The sequence below is a fragment of the Camelus bactrianus genome, chromosome 7, assembly GCF_048773025.1.
Source record: "Camelus bactrianus isolate YW-2024 breed Bactrian camel chromosome 7, ASM4877302v1, whole genome shotgun sequence".
NCBI classification, from domain to species: domain Eukaryota; kingdom Metazoa; phylum Chordata; class Mammalia; order Artiodactyla; family Camelidae; genus Camelus; species Camelus bactrianus.
Genome location: NC_133545.1, coordinates 45945324 through 45965990, shown reverse-complemented (window position 1 = coordinate 45965990; position 20667 = coordinate 45945324). Strand labels below are relative to the sequence as shown.

The 20667-nt window shown below is 34.9% G+C and overlaps 1 protein-coding gene across 3 annotated transcripts; it reads right to left on the bottom strand.

The window, feature by feature from the left end:
* Positions 1-221: 221 nt before the first annotated feature.
* TRA2A (transformer 2 alpha homolog) lies at positions 222-19106 on the bottom strand. Of its 3 annotated transcripts, none has more exons than XM_010968621.3 (8): positions 18919-19106; positions 8756-8889; positions 5485-5650; positions 4504-4692; positions 2653-2768; positions 1650-1775; positions 1258-1325; positions 222-1096 (listed from the first exon to the last, which is right to left on the bottom strand). In XM_010968621.3, exons 1-8 carry the CDS (start codon positions 18952-18954, stop codon positions 1086-1088), a joined length of 846 nt encoding a protein of 281 aa, XP_010966923.2. In that variant the 5' UTR covers positions 18955-19106; the 3' UTR covers positions 222-1085. The 3 variants fall into 3 exon arrangements, with proteins under 3 accessions (XP_010966923.2, XP_045361588.2, XP_045361587.2); XM_045505632.2 differs by having other exon boundaries at positions 1258-1322; XM_045505631.2 differs by having other exon boundaries at positions 1650-1772.
* Positions 19107-20667: the final 1561 nt, after the last annotated feature.

The window sequence follows — 20667 nt, the reverse complement described above, 5'->3', positions numbered from 1 at the left end:
AAAAATAAACCATATTATTTACTTTCTTTAGCATGAGGTTTGGTACAGAATATTCTCAGTATTTACAGGTTGGTCAATGAAAAAAGGGAGGGAAGAAAAGGGTTTTTCAAGACTGATTATATATGCAGGTGTAAGCAAAAATGTTAGGAAAAAGGAAGGACTGGTTTTCAAATCAATCCAGTTACATTTTCCCATTGTACAACAATAAAGAGACAGTCCCATTTTCAAAGAAATTCATTTTTATTTGAAAGGAGACTACTTTCCCCCACACTATCTTCTAAGGACTTTATATAATAGCCTGCTTAACCATTGTCTCAAAACCAAAATTTCTAACAGCAAAGTATATAACTGCTCTAAATAATAAATAAGGGTTTGTCCTCCACTAATAATTAAATGTCAATAAATTCAACACAAAAATCACACTTTACGTTTGTAAGTTTTAACAAATGTATTTTAAATACAACATGTTTTTTAGGAGTCCACAAGCTTTTCATCTCTAAAAAATGACTTAATTTTTAGGGTTCAAAAATTCCGTTCTTCAAAAGAAATGATCAAGTATTTTCTTCTATAGCTTCAAACTTTCTACAATCAACTATTTGACTGCTCCATGCCACCCCAGACAAACTTGACATGACTGAACTACTTTGTATTACTAACTTCCCCAAAAGAAAGTTTAAAAAGGAGTTTGTAGTAAATGCACCTCTCTAATACAATATCTAACACAAAAGGTTTAAAAAGATCATTTCTTTCCTCATTTGATTAGCCAGGAGTTAGTTTTCTGTAAAAGTAAAGAAAAATCATTTACAAAAAGCGTAACACTGAGGGTTCTTTTTTTTACTCCAGATGTTTAACTACTCAGAATGACAAAAATTACATCTTTAAGAATACAATAAAAGGGGTGGAAAACAGCAATACAATGGACAAAGTATAGATGCTAAATAAACCAAAAGTTTTTTTTTAAGGATTCTTTTTAAGGACTAGGAAGGGTCAGAAGCTTGGAGAAATCCAGAATTAAACAAAAAAAGGAGAAAGAGAAAAAAAGAAAATAAAGAGAAAAAGATGTCCTCAACTGCAATCATTGTTTATTAATAGCGTCCTGAAAAAGAGTTAAAAAAAAAAATTAAGTCAAATGACAATTATAGTTTGACTTGCCTAATATTTTCTCAACTATTAACAGTCACCTATACCCTAATTTTCTCAATAAACCATTCATTAGAAATGAGCTTCTTAATGCTACAAAAGCAAGAGTATACATACTTGGGCTGTAGGAACGAGATCTTGATCGTGATCTGTATCGACTATAATAAGGAGAAGGTGATCTTCTTCTGTAGGAAAATAAAAGACTACTCAGCATACCACATAATCACTATGCCAAGGCAGATAAAAATTCCCTGTCATTCAAAATAATAAATGGACCCAAGATGATCACTATGAAGTTTTCTATGTGCCAATGATACTACAACAGTATTGGCAAAGACAAAAAATTAACCTGTTCTGTTTTGAGAAAATCATTTTTTCCACTTTCTCAGAAAAGCATCATATACAATCTATTTTAAATATTTTTATTAACATAAATTAGACAAATTAAAAGTGCCAAATACTACTGCTATCATCTAATTTAGTATAGAAATCACAAGTTAAAACATTACCTGTACCGGTAATCATAGTCTTCATATCTGTCATACCCACGATCATATCCTCTATCATAGTAAGAATCCCGACGTCTGCCACCTCCTCCACCTCCACCGCCGCCTCCACCGCCACCACCACCACTACTACAGAAAAATGTGGAAATTTTATACCAACATGAATGATTACCTTCTAATGTCATTTAATACAAACTGGTACTTAGATACTTTCCAGACTATAAAATCCTCTTCTGTTAATGCACCACCCAAATCAGCAAGACCTTTTCAATAAGGTGAAATGAAGCACCATGCTCCTAAGATGTATGTCCTTATGACTAATTATAAAATAAACATCAAGAATTAAAAAGTAACCAGTAACCCTGAACATTAAAGAGAATTACCTACCTTACACAGAGGTCCGGCACTAAAACAATTTCAAGGTCTGGTGTTCAAACCTTTGGCAATGAATTTAAACTCTAAGCCCTTTCTCCTGCTGTTTTCCCAACTCCTATTCATAGCAACATTTTTACTTTAGTTTTCAGTAAGCTCTCCTTGTCAAATCCTACGTTTTCCCAAGAGGCTTCACACATTAAATGAAAGCCTATATTCCTTCTTTCACTCTTAAAAAATACTATCTTTGGTATTTAAAAAAAACCAAAACCCTTTAGTACCTATTTATGTTCCACACAAAGTGAAAATTGGCTTTTTAAAAAACATTAGTATCAGTAATACCCTTCTCTAAGCACAGACACTTACAAGGTCACATAGAATAGAAAGCAGAAGAGCCAGAAATGCACTCAGATAGATTTGTCTCCCTGCTCAAATATATATAAAAAGTAAAAGAAATAGTTTGTGCCTCAGAGAAGGCACTCCCCCCACAAAAGGATTAAAAAAATATATACTCAAGTAACTCAATTCTAATTACAGGGAAAAAAATTTTGTCTTTCGATTAATCAAAATTTCATACACATTTCTGGTGGATTTCTGGCTTTTAAAATTTAGCTTAGGAAACTTGAAATCTTACTGAGTTGGTCTGCCCATGTATATGCCTGGTGTAGGTGTGTGCGCTCTCTTGGTGATAGAATAATCCACACGAATTCTTCTACCATCCAGCTCCATTCCATTTGCCCTTTCCATAGCCTATAAAGGAGTATAGACACAGGAAGTCATGCATAATTCACCAAGGAGAAACTACTAAAACTGCAACAAACTTTACATTTTCCCATTTGGGATTTCAAAAATTAAAATTCTCTAAACACTTCTTTCTCAAGCAATAGTGCTAAGATTTTACATATTAATCGCTCCTATATGCATGTCAATAGTGTTAGGTTTTCTAATATACATATGGACACTTAAGCAAGCCTTTGCAGAAAGGCTGGGGAAGCTACCGCCATAGAGAAGGAACCACACAACTCAGGGAAGCCCGCATAATTTTAAGACTGCAGTAACTAGCTTCAGTCTGGGCAATTCAAAGCAGAAATTGCAACTCAGCTGACAAGTCCAAACAAGTCAAGCCATTCCTTAAGTAAAACACTGCCACCTAGTGAACTCCAAATACAAAGGAACTTCTAAATCTGCCAACAAGTGCTCCTGTTTTTATATCTGTACTCACATTCCCTATCGCTTTGCCCTTTGGTACTAATACAAATAAATGCAGTAATAATTCAACCACTTTAACACATTAAAAAAATTCTTTGAAATTAAGTAAAGTCACCATTTTCATTTTATTTTACCCAGAAATAAACCTACGGCCAGGAGTGGGGGAGTTGTCAAAAGACAGGATAAATGAGTTTCATATTAAACATTTTTAAACTGTGATACTGTTTGCAACTTTCATTTCAGGTCAGATGTCCTGGTATTTCTAAATTTATACCTTTATCCCTTAACTGAGAACAGGAATAAACAAATCACAAATATGTAATAGTGAAAAACAAAACAAATAAAAAAAAACCCCCACTGGAGTGCCTATTAGAATGTCTGTTACATAAATGCTTCAACTTGCAGAATTATTTTGTTAGACTTAATCAGGGTTTTTCAACTCACAGCACTACTGACATTTTGGGACTGCTAATCCCGTGTCATGGGTGGTTATCTTGTGCATTGCAGGATGTTTAATATCATTCCTGGCCTCTATCCACCAAGATGCTAATAGCATCTATTATTTTTGAAAGATACACTTTTATTATGACTGCTTATATTATAATCAAACACTGTTCATGCAAAGAGCAATAATGATTCCTGGCACTATTTCAAATCACTAACACTGATCATTCTGTTAGGCAAATTAAGAATGGCACTAAACAGGATAAGGGTATAGCTAAGTGGTAGAGCGCATGCTTAGCATGCATGACGCCCTGGGTTCAATCCCCAGTACCTCCTCTTAAAAGTACCAATTCTTTCCATGTATTATTTTTCATTTATAGATCAGAATGACAGATGAACATTAAGAGAATAGAAAAACTCTGTATTCACGAGGAGCTAATTAGACACTTACAAAATTAAACAGATTAAACCTAAATAACACATAATTCTTTAAAAAAGTTAATCGTCTGTTTGGAGCATGAATAAGGCTTATTCAAAAGAGAACACTTATATACACTTCACTTTTTCCATTAAAAACACATAATATCACTTTATAAGGCCAGATTTCAATCAGGATATGCCCATACCAGAAAGTATTAGCTGGAAAGTGAAAATGGCCATTCCAATTTTAATTAACACTGAGAGGCAGAATTTAAATCATGTCAGAGAATGAAAGAGGACATAATGTTTATGGAACTGGGAGGCTATTAATCAACTTTTAATAGTAACTCAGTATTATAATCATGCACATTCAGAAAATTTTCAAAATGACAAATTATAAAAACAAAATCACCTCCTTTGAGTCATCTATTCTTTCGAAGTAAACAAAAGCAAATCCTCGTGATCGTCCAGTTCGCTGATCATAAACCACGTTGACACCACTCAACGGTCCGTATCGAGAAAATACTTCACGAAGATCTCTCTCTGTTGTATACAAACTGAGGCCAAACACTCCTAGACAAGTGTTGGGATCTGGATTCGCCTGTTGAATGAACATGCTGATTTTAAGCTTCAAATTATAACAAAAATTAAATACTTTGCTAAGAACAGCTTACCCAATACACAAAGACTACATTGTTTTTCAGAAAGTATCCAAAGAATTTATCCTTAGTTTAATGCTGCATTTCTACTTTCATCCAAATGTTTTCCATCTCTTATAGAATTGTACTTAACCTGACTTTATCTACAATTGCTGGTAAGACTCTCCTCCATTTCCATTCTTCAGCAAAGATATTCCTTCAATGTTCCCACAACCCAGCCTTGAAAAGTTAATGTGCAGACTTCAAATATCATGATAGACTCCACTACAGTTAAAAACAAACCAACCTCAGTGTCATGTATCAGGACTCAAATTCCTTATCTATAATATGTTAACTTGCCTGACAGAGAGGTTAAGAGTATTAAATGCATTGAGGAACTTTGCACAGTGCTCAGTGTAAGTGTTAGCTATTGTTATTACTACTGAGCTTTTGGTATTTCTGTGCTACAAACTGACCCCCAACGCCGAAAGTAAAATTTTTAATGTCTGTATTTTCAATTCAGCTTTCATTTTAATTCTCATAACAAATCATTTCTTCCCAAATTTCATTTACTAGCTCAAAAGTCAAGAAAAGAAAATATACATAAATGTGTATAAACAATAATCATATAATCAAGGATGTTTCTGGAGTACCACTCTTAAATAGTGGTCTAGTTGTCATAAAAGCAAGATATTATGCTGTGCTTAAACACACAGGAAAGACTAAGCTTTCATTAACTTTTAAAAACCACATACCCTGCTGCCTGTATGTCTTCTCCGGTTAGACATTGGAGAATGACTTCGGCTCCTTCGACGCCGGTATTCTGGTGTGTATGACCTACTTCGAGATCGTCTCCTATGAGAGTGAGAATGGGATCTGGATCGAGTGTAACGTCTATGAGAATGCCTCCTTGACCTTGACCTTTGAGAGAAATAAATTTAGGTAAAAATACTGGAACAAAATGACTAATGCTGTTAAAATCAAAAGCAAACAACCACCAGTTGCAAGTTCCCTGAGCAGACAAAACCAGTTTAATTATTAATTATTTTAAATTAATTAATAATTTAATTATTAATTTAGCTTAATCACCAATTACTGTGAAGACACTGCCTTCTCACTACATGAGCTGCTTTGTAACAGCATACCACTGAGCCTCATTCCATACTTGATTTGAGTGCTTCTGGTTTGCAAACTGTCTTTTTGGTGGTGTGCACAATAATTTTTACTGACTACTACTTCGTGACTCACTGGTTTTACTTTGGCTATTTCTAAACCTCTGACAATGCCAAAGGCCTATATGTATATTCCTGCTTATTCTCAGCTCTTTTCTTCTTTCTGAGGAAAAAGTATTCTTCCTCTTGTACTCTTAATCACTACATCTCCTCCCTAGCCTATCCCTTCCAAAGTCACTCCTCACCTTTCCTTACAAACATGTTAAGGCCCTGTCTTCTTCAAAAAGAAAAAAAATCAAGTAGCACTAGAAAGGAAATTAATACTCTACAACATGGATGAACCTTGAGGACATTATACTAAGTGAAGTAAGCTAGTCACAAAAAGACAAACACTGTATAATTCTACTTAGATGAGGTACTTAAGAGTAGTCAAAATCATAGAGACAAAGTAAGATGGTGGTTGTCAAGGGCTGGGAGAAGGGGAGAATAAGAGTTATTGTTTAATGGGTAGAGTTTTAGTTTTTATAACACAAAGACTTAAGGAGATGAATGGTTGTGCTGGTTGCACAACAGTATGAATGCATTTAATACCACCAAGCCATACACTTAAAAGTGGTTAAGATTATAAGTGTTTTATAGTTTCACCACAAAACCAACACAAAATAAACCACCAACTACCAATACCATCACAATAAAATCGTTTCCTACATTTTTACTGTAATCTTATATTCTCTCCACTGTTACGTATCATTTCTTTTCCAGTCCTTCTTTAGCCTGCTGTAATCTAGCACCTGCTAAATTCATCAAAACCTAAAATGCCCACCTAATCTAATAGTCTTGTCTAACAGACTTCATTTCTTCAAGCTTTCTCTAGCATCTCACCCATCTCCCCACTGCTGATTCCCTAGTTCATCTGATTATTTCCTATTGCTCTCAGTCCTTTTTCTTTGCCTATTTGTGCAACAATTTCTTTATACTATTCATATGATCTATCCTTAAACACCCAGACGAGTAGCAATGACAGTCAGACAAAATAACTTCTATACAGCATTCAATAAATGTTACAAATGCAAAGAGCAAGAAAATTTAAATAAATCCGGGAGACTCAATAAGATTTTACCAGCAGACAGGTGAAAAGTGTTCTAGGAATAGTAAGAGCAAAGGTTCCTTGGCAAGAAGACATGGAGACGTGACTGGAGAATTGCAAAAGAGTGTAATCTGCTAGTTATTAGGATACTTATAAAGGAAATAATAAAAATGAAAATGAAGAAAGGACTGAGACAGCACTGTGTAAAATCTTGTGCATCAAGCTAAGAGTACAGATTTATTGAAAGGAGGCAAACAATTCCAAGTGGGAATGAAAACAATACTAGTGGCCTACTATCTAAAAGAAATTAATCATTTGGAGGGATGGGGGTGGTGGTACAAGAACACAACTTGTGTGTAAGAGTATCAAACAGAATATTTCCCATTTTCCTTAGCACTACTTTACACCTTCAATTAAAAAAATAAAAAACACTAATAAGAAAACCTGTCACTTAAAATATAAAGAGTTACTTTTAAATGCAGTTGGCCCTAGGTGCCGAAACCTAACTGTACCATGCCATTTTATATGAGGGACTTTAGCAACCAAGAATTAAGTATCTGTAGGAAATCCTGGAACCAATCCTCCCCCAATTGATACTGAAAGAGGACTGTAGTAATAAAAGGTAATGTTAATTTAAAACCTTTAAGGAGTGCTTACCTTTTCTCTAAATCAGATAGTGACAAATCTTATTAAAATAAGAGTGAGGGAATAAGAAGTGTGCATGGTATTTAATGTTCTCCAGTGACACATGAGCAAAGAACTGAATCAAGTAATATGAGAATATTTGAGGGAAGAGAATTCTAGATTGAGGACCACAAGTGCCAGAGTCCTAAAATGAAAATATGCTAATTTCTGTTCCTATACCTGAATCCTATCCAGTGCTATTCTGCACATGTGGGTTTAATTAAATATGTAGAGTGGTTAGTAAATCAAGTACTAGGCTAGATACAACAGAGAAAAAGATGTATCTGAGGACCTCAAGAAAAGTAGTCTTTTAATTCTTCTGTCTCATGCCTCCTTGCTAGAACACTGTACTCAAAGACATAAATTATTTCTGTAATCAAGAAATTACAATGACTCATCAAAATAACTATCCAGGTTGTTTTTCAATCTTTTTCCACCCACACCAGTACATCTGGGACATCTGATACAGTAAACCTTCTAATGGTTTACTGGAGTTTTTGTCAGTGGAAATGGTAGCGTTAAAGCCTCCAAATCACCCTGGGAACCATCACCCCTCAATTACATTTAACCAGAATTCTACCCAAAACCTACTGAGTCAGAATCTTCAAGTAAAGGATGTAGCTGAAATCTGAATCTTCAAAAAGTTTCTCAAATCATTCTGATAACCAGTACAAAATACATACATCAACCTTCTCTGCACTAAATTGCACATTAACTCTCCAACAGAGGAAATTACTGTTTTGTTGTGCAAATACTGCTGAAATAAAACCAAACCTTAATCCTCAAATGCAAAGCTCATTTAAATCAATCAACAACTTAATTTGTATTAATAGCTAGTATCAGATAGATTAATTGGCTAAGATATAATTCTAACTTATCTACGCCTGTATTTATAGCCTATCAATTTCTAAACTCTATAGTTTTTTTTTTTTTTTTAAAAAAAGGCTACTTCATGGTTTTGTGTCTTTGGTGAAATTTCTATACAAAATGCAATGAAAATGAGGGATTGGAAAAAATGACTTTGCCCTGAAAAATCCCAGGAAAGCATTTTAAAAACACATATATTATTTTAAGTACACTTACCTGGATTTTGATCTTGATCGAGAATGGGATTCAGAGTGTTTGGAAACCCTTGATGGACTACGAGATCCTGACCTGCTCTCCGATTTTACACGAGCAGGAGTTCCCGTTGGAGATTTTGACTGAGAGCGAGACTCCTAACAAAGAAGACAGTATTACAAATGGCACTGGTCACATAGATGCCTAACACCTAACATTTAAAGTACGGTAATTATTTATATTGATTGCTCCTGAAAAACAAATGGTTAGGCAACACCCTCCAGAAAAAATTTCAGCTCATTAATAACCCACTGTTAATACCGCTAACTGTCCTCAATAATTCCCTACTTGAACCAGATCACCAATTCTCTATTAACTAAGTAATCATGCAAATTCATCTACAACTTGATCATACAGACACTGGAACATAAACCATACATTTACTTAACCTAGGACCCATTCATTCTTCCAGATTCTTTTAATTCTACTTCACTCTTGCTTTCTACTTCTCTTCATTCTTCATTGAGTTTTTCATTTTTCATACTTCGTGTATTCTTCCCCAATTCAAACAATTCAAAATAGCCTTAAAAAAATATTCAAGTGCTTCTATCTGACCAATCTTCTGTTCAATTTTTTCCCCCATTCAATTTTAATTTTCTGATCTTTAATACTTTTCATTAGCCTTCTTTTATCTTGATTTATCTTCCACATTCTTGGAAAAAACTCTTCAATTTCTTCACGAACATTAACCTTAATGGAAAAAGAACATTTAGTATATTTAAGCACGTGGGGATTATAAAACTCTGCTGGAGTTCAGAATGTTATCTACCAAATGGAAAAGCCAGCAGGTAAAGTGTAAATAACTAGTTTATTTAAAAAAAAAAACAATTTTATAATCTTTAAAATTGCTCAAAAGTCTAGTTTCTAACAAAGAGAATTTACTGAATTTCTCTAAATGTTTTTACCATACTCTTCACCCTCCTCCCCTTTCATGTTTCATCCTAGTTCCTAAAATGTGAACAATTTAAATATAAATACTTAATTCAAGCATAACTCTAACATTAACTGTAACCCCCCCCCCACCTATGTCTTAAGTTTTCACTAATTTATAACCTGAAGACTCTTAGGGATCTTAAAAAAAGCTTTCACTAAGCCACAGTAAGATATCAAGATATAGTTAAAGCAAAGCAACATAGGCTGAAATATTTGTACATACCTATCTAAACTCACACATTATAGGACACATGAGGTTCAAAGAAGTAAATGAAAATTAGTGAAATTACTAACATCTCCCAATTTTGTTTGAGCACAATCTTTGCTCACTCTGACTTAACCAGAAAGATACCACCTGAAGTAAAATAAGCATACTAAAAAAACGAAAGGGAAAAGAAAGCATGGCATTCTTAAAATTTCCCCCTTGGCTTGTAAACTCCTAGTAGTACATGTGTTTTTAACTGAGCCATTAAAACAAATTCTATTTTGGGGGTGGGGGTATAGCTCAGTGGTAGACTGCATGCTTAGTATGCAAGAGGTTTGGGGTTCAATCCCCAGTACTTCCATTTAAAAATTAATAAAAATAAAGAAAAACTAAAAACTTCATTTTATCCACAAAGTATAACGTTCATTATAAGATTAATATCATGATCTTTATTTTTGATCCCACCTCTTTTATTCATAGTTTTTGCATATTTTATGCAGTTATGCATACTTGTACTGCCTTCAGTGACTATATCCTTTAACAGAAAATTGACTGACTTCTGAAAAAGTTGAATATAAATCAAAATTTCGCAAATGAAATAATTTAAAACTGGTTAAAAGCCTTTTTAAAAAAATTTGATAGTTATACGAAGCACTTATGACCAAAGTAGGATGGACAGTTTGGTTTCTCTGTCCACTTAATCCTTAATTAATGTAAATAATTTTCCCAATTTCGTTTTTCATTTATGCCATTAAGACTATCATGCAATTTCCTTAAAAATTTTCCTTCAAGTTTAATGTCAAAAGACTTATTTACCAAGAACTATACTATGCTACTAGGCCCATTTATTTTTTTCAGATAAAAACAAAACTGAAATATATAGCTGCCTTTCTGTTCAATATCAACTTTTCCCATTTATTTACCTACAATAAGTCTTTCACATCTCAGATACTCTAAATTCCTGGACAGATGCCTGGAGCAGGCACAGCAATTTAGGCTTTTTCATTCACTGAAACTGTAAAAGCAGCATATTCAGTACTAAAAAACAAAAAACAAACAAAAAAAGTATAGCTAATTTGCTTGTAATTGAAGTCTCATAGGCTGGTAAAAATATCTTTCCCTCCTATAAAACAGATCACCAGATATAAATCTACCAACATCACCACAGCCTTTGTTATACATACATATCAGGAAGCTTTGTACTCTGTGATACTGTGTACAATCTTTAATGCCACTAGAATAGAAATCATAATGTTACATATTAAAGTCTTCCCTCATAAAAACAGAAAATTATTCAATAGTGCTAAAAATTACCATTTTCTAAGAATTAATGTAAACAAGGTAACTCACTAACAACTTAAAATTTAAATTTTAAATTCCATTTCTAACATAGCAACCCACTGGAAAACATGCAATTTCCTTTTAGTTTGTTAACAGAAAGCATTAAGATATAACAGTATCTTTTCAAAAGATACCAGTGTATTTTAAAAGAAGGCTTGCTTTTTATTATCCAAGGTGTCACAAATATCTAACCCCCTTTGTTGCCTACCCTTCAATTTTTATACCAGGAAAACCTCAATCTGCATAGATTTCTTCACGGAATTGTTCAAGGTTAAGAAAACAGTACTCAGCTCCCTTTAACTTATAAAGATGTCAATATCACTTTACCCTTCAAAAATAATTCAGAGACTTATCTATTTAAAAAGGTAAATCAATAACCATCAGTAAACTAAACCTAAAGAATAAATACAAAGCATAAAACTTTTAATTTTTCATAATTATTTTTACTTTATCAAAAAAAGCCTGTCATAAGAATTGGTAGTTTAGTCTTTAAACAGAAAAATGTCATATTAATATTTACCATTTTAAAATAATATTCTCAAAAAGTGATATCAAATAAATGCCATTTCACAAAACTGCATTAGAAACCAGTCTACAATAAGCCCTATATGGACAAATGCTAGATTATCTTTTTCTACCTTTGACTTGTCTTCATTATGAAACAATAACTTAAACTTTTTCCAAAACAATTCATAAAACTACTCAGAATTTGGAAAAGGAATTGAAATCGCAAACAGAAAAATAAATATTGAGAAAGGGTGGCATTTGTCCTACACTTAATCTGCACTTAAAGCTATCCAGTCAAGAAATTCTGCACATTCCTCAGAAACCTGCATCCAGATCCATCAAACATTAAAAACATAGTGCCTAGTGGAAATAGGCAAATTAATGACTCAATCAAATCATACAACAAATTTTAACAGAAATATATCTTAAATAGGCTTCTAGTCTACTTTTCCTACTATAAACCAGGAGCCGGACAGAAAGTTCTCACAGTACAACTTGCTTAAATAGTGTCTGCCTGTTTTTTGAACTATTTTCAAGATGCTTTTGGTGGCAGCTGAAGGACACAGCCAAAAATAAAGAGGAGGGTGCCAACCACGAGTACTATAGCATACACAATACAAGAAAGTCTAAGAACTATAATTTCTGTGTTAAAACTACAGTTGTACTTTACACACTGTAGATAATCACAATAACCATGTACTATTCCTTTTATCAGGAAAAAGGGCTATTAAACAGATGCACATGTTGTTGCAAAACATGAACAATTCCTACAGTAAACAACTGCAGTGTCTTTTAATACAGCTAGTGTCATATTATAGATGGAAAAAAAATTCCAACCATATGTATGCTTAGTACTTAAAGCCCGTTAAACCAATATAAATGCTATACTGTATATATAACCCATTCTAATATTATGGCAAGGCAAATCTGATGCCAAGTAATAGTGCCAAGTTTACACAAATTCAAGTCTGGATGAATATAGTCTAAGCTTTTAAAACAAATCTTCTCAAAATACATTTCCCCATTACTTTAGCTGAAGATCTATTTCCAAAGAAACACACTAGTGCATTTAGGTAAACTGTATGGGCGGGTGAGGGGAGGTATGGGTACTTAAATTACCCAAATAATGTATATTATTTATTGTAGTAAGAACTTCATTCTTTAGGTTTTGTGGGAAACCTTCTTGTGTTAATTCTTTCATTTCAGTCTACAGAAAGAGCAGTTCTGCCTCCTTCCTTTCAAGTAGGATAGGCTGCTTCTTTTACAGTCTCTTAGACTTATGACGTCTTTGTATCTGCAAAGGCTCAAGTATTCTAACTTGTACGTGTATTTATATTCTCTAAAGTTTGAAATGATTTTGGGGCTGTGTAACATATCTAGAATTGGCACACATATAATCAAATTTAAATTCATGCCACTACTGTGAAATTACCTGTAAAATTTACAAATCTTTTGTACAAATTTTAAATGTGACTCACAAATTGGTCAGGTTATATGTCACGATCAACTTGTAATGTCCAAAAAGCTAGTACATAAGTGGCAATTTTAAAGGCATGGAAAACAAGTGTAAAAGGACTAAAGCGGTTTAGCTATATTAAAAGCTAATAAATAGTAACTAAAATCAAAGAACTAAGAACCTGTTACAGAATTCTCTACTTACGTTCTCATCTTCTAATGTCACAGAGTATTTACAAATCTTGAATAAGTATGATTATAGGGTCTTAGTTTCAAGGAAAAAAATCCGAACTCTTCTACCTCAGATTGGTCAGGCCCAGTCACTCACACCTTTGGTGAAAATCATGAGGCAGTAAGGGTTATACACAACTATGTATGGCAGTAACTTAAAGGAGGGATGGGAAATCATCTTTCCTTCCATTATTCCCTCAACTTTTTTTTTTAAACAGTGTTTGCTGATTCTTTTCCCCATCTGATCTGGAGGTTAGCATTTTCTCACCTTCACTTCTCTCCTGCTAAATCTATCAGGGCATGTAAACAAATAATCAGTATTAACTCACTCAGTTTGTGGATATATTTTTCAAAAAAAAATTTTTTTGTAGGGGTGGGAAGTAATTTATTTATTTATCTGTGTGTTTATTTATCTTTAAGTGGTGGTACTGGGGATTGAACCCAGGACCTCATCCATGCTAAGCACACACTCTACCACTGAGCTATACCCTCAATATGTCCTTTAATGAAGGTCCCAGGGTTAGTTTCTTGATGCCCAAGCACCCACTCATGCTATCAAAGAGGTTTTTCACAGTGTTCACAAGTTCTAGGAAACATGCTGATTATTCATGGCCATTTCACAATTAGTTATACTACATAGTAAACTATAAGTAAATAACCAAAAAATTTTTTTATGACTCCCATTCCTAAATATTTAAATCCCTTGATATTCCTTCAGATCCCAAGACTCCTTATTCTCATTTTAGGAATGGTACAAATCATAAGAAGTCTCTATGACAAATCTACAAAACTACAGCTATATACTGTGGGTACTATTAGTTGCACTGCTCTTTTTAAAGACCCCATTTGCACCCTTCAGTGAAAGAACCTCAAATATAAAATTTGACTGTTAAAATGTTTCCTTAAGTTTACAAATTCCCTGCTTAAATGATGGGGGAATAAAAAAGCATTTTTAAAACTGGATACATCATAGTACTTAACTTTAGGAAAATAAATTAAACCCAAGATGAGTAAGACTGTCCCAAGTTTAATACTACTCCTACTAAAAGAAAGGAAGCCTTACCCTTTCGTCACAGATTGATGTGATGAGATATATATTAAACTGAAGTTGAAGTTTTTTTTTTTAAAGCTAAAGTGCTGACATTCTTATCTGTAAACTAGGCATTCAATTTAATCTGTATTAAAAAAAAAAAAAGGAGGGATGAGGGTGTTTGTTTTTGTTTTTAAAAGAGCCACTCACCAAGCTGAGTTTTCAATGGTAGTCGTCACATCCTATTATTACAAATGTTTCAAAGAAGAAAAAACCCTTCCCCATTTCTGCTATTCTTCAACAAAATATCTTAACATACACAAATTTAAATTCCAAATTGGTACAGATGAATCTGCGTTCTGCTCTACACTTTTCTTATCCATCATATACTAAAGGGAACACCAGAAGTCTCTTTAAAATATTCTAGATACTAAAGAAGCCAGAACAAGCTCCAAAAAAGAGGCAAGAATTAGTATCTTTCTTTTTCAATTATACTACAAAGCACATACAATTGTCAAATTATATGGTAGACTCCTACACAATAAAGAATCACTAACCTCTATTTAAAACACTGGGCCATTGCAAAAGAAAAAAAGGAATCAATGTTTTTCTAAGCTTTATTCAAAAACAAAAAAACAGAGATAGAAGGAGAATAAGTAACATAGTAAGAAAATCTTAACTTTCATTCCACTTAATTTTTGTCAAGGACACTAAAATTTTGAGGTTGAAATTCTAGTTTTAGTCAAAGTTGTATGCAGCAAACAATTCATTATTTTTATGAAGATGACATGCAAAGTCATAGCTCAAGTGTCAACCTTACTTCCAGCTCCAAAAGACATTATCACTTAACATTCTGTTAACTTGACATATGTGTCCGAAGACAATTGCTTTAATGGACCTACTTATTTTAATGGCAGCACTATTCTCCTGGATCCCCTGAAAATCTCTCACTTATTCTTTACATCCCTCTGCTGTCCAGTTTAGACTAGATTTTTCATAAACTCCTTCCTTAAATATTTCAAGTGTGCCCTGCTGCTCTTCCTGTACCAGTCTCTGTTCTTTACTAAAACTCCTTTCACTATGCCACTTCCAGAATTAAGACTCCATAGACAGCTCCTTACTGCATACTGGATTAAGTCTAAATTCCTAAATCTAGAATTCAAAACCCTCCATTATCTGACTACATATTTAGTCAAACCTAGCATGTCTCTTAATTCCAGCAACCTCCTCATTGTCACACCCTTACAATCAATATTCATTTTCCTAATCATAGGCTCCTGTGTAAGTTTTACAGAGTAGGTAAGCTTTCTCCTCCCCCTACCTCACAACTGCTCAGCTTCATTTTCTGAATTCCTTATTAATTCTATCACATAGCACTAGATTACATACTTACTTTTACCCAGATTTAAGCAGTCATCTTAAAACAAACTTCAAGTTCTCTTTCTTTCAAGAACACCTGGCATTTACCAAAAAGGCAGCAGATGCTCAATAGTTTTACTTCAGACAGAAGGGACTTTGGTTGACTGTTAGGGTTACTTGTAACAAAATTCAGCCAATTACTTTTTCTTCCTAAAGTTCTTTCAGTACAGTTCTTTAAAATGCGAGATAATAATCTATAATGGAAAATCAAGCTCCTGTAGCTGTTTTTAGCAAGTTCTATTAATGGCCCTGACACACTGAAGTGCAGTGTGCTCTTTTTAAAAATGTAATCAAAATATACACAGCATAGTTTATGTATGCAATGAACAATGGACTGGGACCTGTAAATCTCAGATTCCTGGCTACATGGTCTTCTGGGCCTTAGTTTTTAATTTTTTTAATGGTAAGAATAATCCAGCCCTCGCAAGATTATTGTAAGCAGTAAATTAGAAAATATGCCAATTAGGAGATCATAAAATGCTATGAAAGTATTAGTATTCATCCTGTTTCTTTAATGTTCTGCAGTCTTCAGAAAGTTACCCTCTAATTTAAAATCTTATCAATAAGATGGGGTTAATGTGTTCTGTTTATCCTATAGATGAAGAAAATAAATATAAATAAAGCAAATCTGATTTTGCAAATCTGAATATCGACCTATCAATGTTTTCTCTAATCTGTTTTAGTCAAAAAGTTTGAAGTATAACAGCCACTTAAAATACCTCGAGAAAATCATTTGAAATTCCTTTTTCAAGCCTCTAAAAGGCTATTACATTTAGATACAAAGATAACACAACTGTATTCTATAAAACATTTTAAAACTGCTGGTTTGTGGTTAACAGATAAAAGAATCACTGCAGTTTAAAAACCACATTGGTGAATATGAAATTGCTTTAAGAGAACCCCCCCAAAGGGAAAGTACTAAGTATACCCTCAGAAGTTTCCAGCATTCTACTTCTTTAACCAATTATGAATAAAGACAAATTACCTCAACCTACCAAAAGAAAAAAATAACAGGTGAATGTATTCATTATTCAATCTGAGTTCACAATAAAACACACTTGGGTATCACATGTGAAAACATTTTCAATGATCACAACACTTTACAAGTGCGTGGAAGATAAAAACCTTTTTTTTCTATTAAAATAAATTTTTAATGCCTACATGCATTTTAGCTTAAAACTGGGTAGAAACCTTACATATATTTACTTTCTTAGTTGGGTATGGCAAAAATTATCTATAACTTGCTCTATTCCTCGACTTGATGACTAAATAAAAAAAATGACCTTAAAAGAAAACAAGGTCCTACAAGTAGTCCTCTTCATCCCCTCAAACCAAACACTAACCCCCCAAAATTGTACTAAAATTAACTGAAGATTAATGGACAGCAAAATTTCTTCCCATAACTGCCTAACATTTTCAAAACAAGCAGCAGCTTACAACTACCTACCATCAAATAGTACATGATTTTAAGTTTTCTTGGGACAATACCTCATCCTAAAACGTGAGGAGGTTCAACTATTCATTTACATCTATGCTCCAGATTTTATTAGAGAAATCCAATCTTAAAGACATTAGAGGTAGCTTTTTTGTTTCTAACCTATTTAAATTTCTTTCCTCAAAAAGAACAAAAGCCTAAAGCGACCTCCTGATTTAACTGTCTGGTTCAAGACGCTTCTAAAAAAAGACAAAATTCTTTCCATCCAGCACACACCTTAAGTGTTTTTAATGCGTTTCCTCTAGTGACTAGAATACCAACACAAGAGCCGGAACATGTAGCCTGGGGAGTGTTTTCTTTCCAGTTTTACACTACCTCACTTCCACCAATTTCCACTATGAAGGTAACTTCGGAAATATAACTCAGTCATTGCTAAACATTCTAGTATACTTAAGTCGAGGATAACGTTATCTTTGTGATGTTTAAATTCAACGACCCCAAATAATGAAAAACTTCGAGCCCTCTTTGCTGGGGGATGGGTTGAGGAGAGAAACGTGAGAGGGCCTTTAGTTTCCAGGTAACACTTTGAGTTAAGAGAACTATATATATAAATTGACTATTGTAAAAATATTGAGCCATGAACTTTGCTCAGTTATGTAAGATTAAGACAGAAGATTCTCTTTTTTTTTTTTTTACCGTAAAAACCTGTAAAGGAGTGGTCAGCTTTTAGATGAAAGGTCATAGGAAGAAAAGCATTATAAGTTGAGATATAGAGAATAAAAAAAAAAAAAACCCAGTATCAAGGAATTAGAAAAATAAGGCGTTATAGCATTTCCACATTCATTTTGAAGTGAAAGGAAAGCAGAAGGGACATTAAGGGAAAAGGGGTCCTTGCGTAGTTTTCCCCTCACAGCTCTCGTCTTAAGAACGCTTAAGGGTCGGTGCGGTCGTTGACTAACCACTTCATTAGGCTCGTCCCACCTTCAACCTCAAGGCTTTCGCCTTTATAGACGCAACGCCGCCGGTTCCAACAGAGACGCGGCCGCTCACTGCAATAGAGAGCCAAGGAGACACAGGCCCCAGCTAGCCCCACGCCAGCTTCTTCCCGCCCGGACAACAGCCCCACGCACTTTCGACCCCGAGACCCTCTACGATGCTCGGGGTCGCCAGAAACGCCTCCGCAGGAAACACCTACCACTATCCGACCGGAGGGGAACTCCCTGCCGTCCCCTCCCGCCCCACCGCGACGGGGACCCACACCTCTCAACAGAGATAAGGAAGCCTCGGGGTGGGGAGAAGGGAGGGCACACTGCGGGGGGAAATCGGACCCAAGAGTCCAGCTATCGTCAGTCTCCGAAAAGGGGGGAAGAGAGGGTTATCCGTGGTGTTTGGGGCAAGAGTGGAACCCAGAAGCCATCTTGGGATGTGAGGAAGCGACCGCGATGGCTCCAGAGGCTGCTCCCCGCGGGCCCCCTCAGTACTCCCCGCAACCCCGCCCGACCGCGCTCGTCCCCGTGAAACCCCGAGCATCGGGCCGCCGCCGAAGACGGCTCCCGCGGCTTTGTACTCACTCTGCCCTCGAAGTTGTTCTCCTCTACATCACTCATGTCGGCCAGGCGCTCCCCAGAACTAAATAAGAGGCAAGTCTCGGCTTGAGGGCCGATGGCCTAATCAACCCGCTGACTGGACCGTCGTGGGGAGGAAAGAGTCGGCAACAACGGCCGCTCCACTCCACTCCCACTCGGTCGCAGGCTCCGGCAAAATGGCGTCGGCGACGCCAGAAATCTTCTGGCTTCCCTAGCCCGCGACGTAAGGGGGCGGGGGGTCTCTGTGATGTCACGAGGCCCCGCCCCTGCGAGGCATTGTGGAAAACCAGCCTAGCAACGCGGGCGGGGCGAGCTGTGACAGTCTGCGCGTTGGTACCGAATGCCCCCACCCGATGTCCAAGCTTCAGACTCTTTCTCTCTGTAATGAAAAAGAGTGTCTTGTGGAGAGATTTTTTGAGACTCTGTAAGTATCCTGCTTCTCATAATATTTTCTTGTCAGCAACAAATATTACCATGCTATTTGTCAAATAGTGGTTTTATCTTTTCATCTTTACTTCTACGTTTATTAATTGGAATTCTACTCTAAAGAAAAGCTTTCTCTGTCCTCCCATTATTCTTTCATCCTATTTATTTAATTTCTTATTTTTATCAGTATAGGCTTGTGTATATTTGTTTTATTCTATGAGTTGTAATCCATTGTTATCATTATTTTGTTGCTCAAATTGTCCCAGATTTGTCGATAGTCTCTTTAAGTGGTCTATTTACAAGTTAGTTTAAATTTTTTTATGTTTAAACATATATATATATATTTATGTCTTATGTATTGTCTGTTCATGTTTCTTTTCCATTTTTCTATTGGATTTGTCCCTCAATTTTTAAGAGTTCATTATGTATTAGGAAATATTAGCCTTTTTTATCTGTGATGTATGTTGCAAATATTTTCTCCTAGCTTGTGAGTTGTGTTTTGATTTTGTTTATAGCATTTTTTGCATACATTTGTTTTACATCGTCAATTTATTCTTTTATTATTGCCTTTGGGTTTTGAGTCATAGAAAAACCTTTCCTTACATTGAAGTTAGAGGGGAGGTCACCCATGTTTTCTTCCAATAGCTGTGTAGTTTCATATTTTACATTTAGATTCTTGATCCATTTGGAGTTTCTTCTTATGTATGGTGTGACCAATGAATCTCACTTTACCTTTTCCCCATTGTCTCAGCACCACTTATTAAAAGTCTCATCTTTGCCTCAGTAAGATGCCACCTTTATCATATACTGAATTTTCTTATGCATGTAATTCTATTTCTGGGTTTTCAATTCTATTCCTCTGATCTCTTTGTCTGTTCATGCACCAGTACCACACTGTTTTAGTTATAAATGCTTTTAAGTTTTAATGTCTGATTGGGCAAGTCCCTTCCTACACATTTTAATATGTTTTTAAGTAAGCCTCATTACTTAATAGGCACAATCCATTTGGGGGGGAAAATGATACCCTTTTATAATTGACCTCCTGACAAAGGAAGAGAGCAATCCTGTTTCTCTCCTTATCATCATCATCATGATACCATGTGTACCATCATCATGATGTCATCAATATCATCTTTACTATCTATGTACTATTCATTTTATGCACATTTTCTCATTTAATAAAACATCAATACTCAGGCAGACCTTGGGAGGAGCTGAAAATATGTAAAGTACCTTTTCTCTTCCCAGGCTCAACTTCTCACTCATGAGGAGGTTTTGGTTATTTCAGTCTAATGCCCCTGTTCAGAT

What these genes read in the sequence shown, in the direction of transcription:
- TRA2A (XM_010968621.3), bottom strand. Translation starts at nt 18,954, where the DNA reads ATGAGTGATGTAGAGGAGAACAACTTCGAGGGCAGA. An exon ending in CGATCAAGATCAAAATCCAG is followed by an intron (nt 5,651 to 8,755) that starts GTAAGTGTACTT and finishes TTTCTCTCAAAG; the next exon opens with GTCAAGGTCAAGGAGGCATT. An exon ending in TACATGGGCAGACCAACTCA is followed by an intron (nt 1,776 to 2,652) that starts GTAAGATTTCAA and finishes ATTTTTCTGTAG; the next exon opens with TAGTGGTGGTGGTGGCGGTG.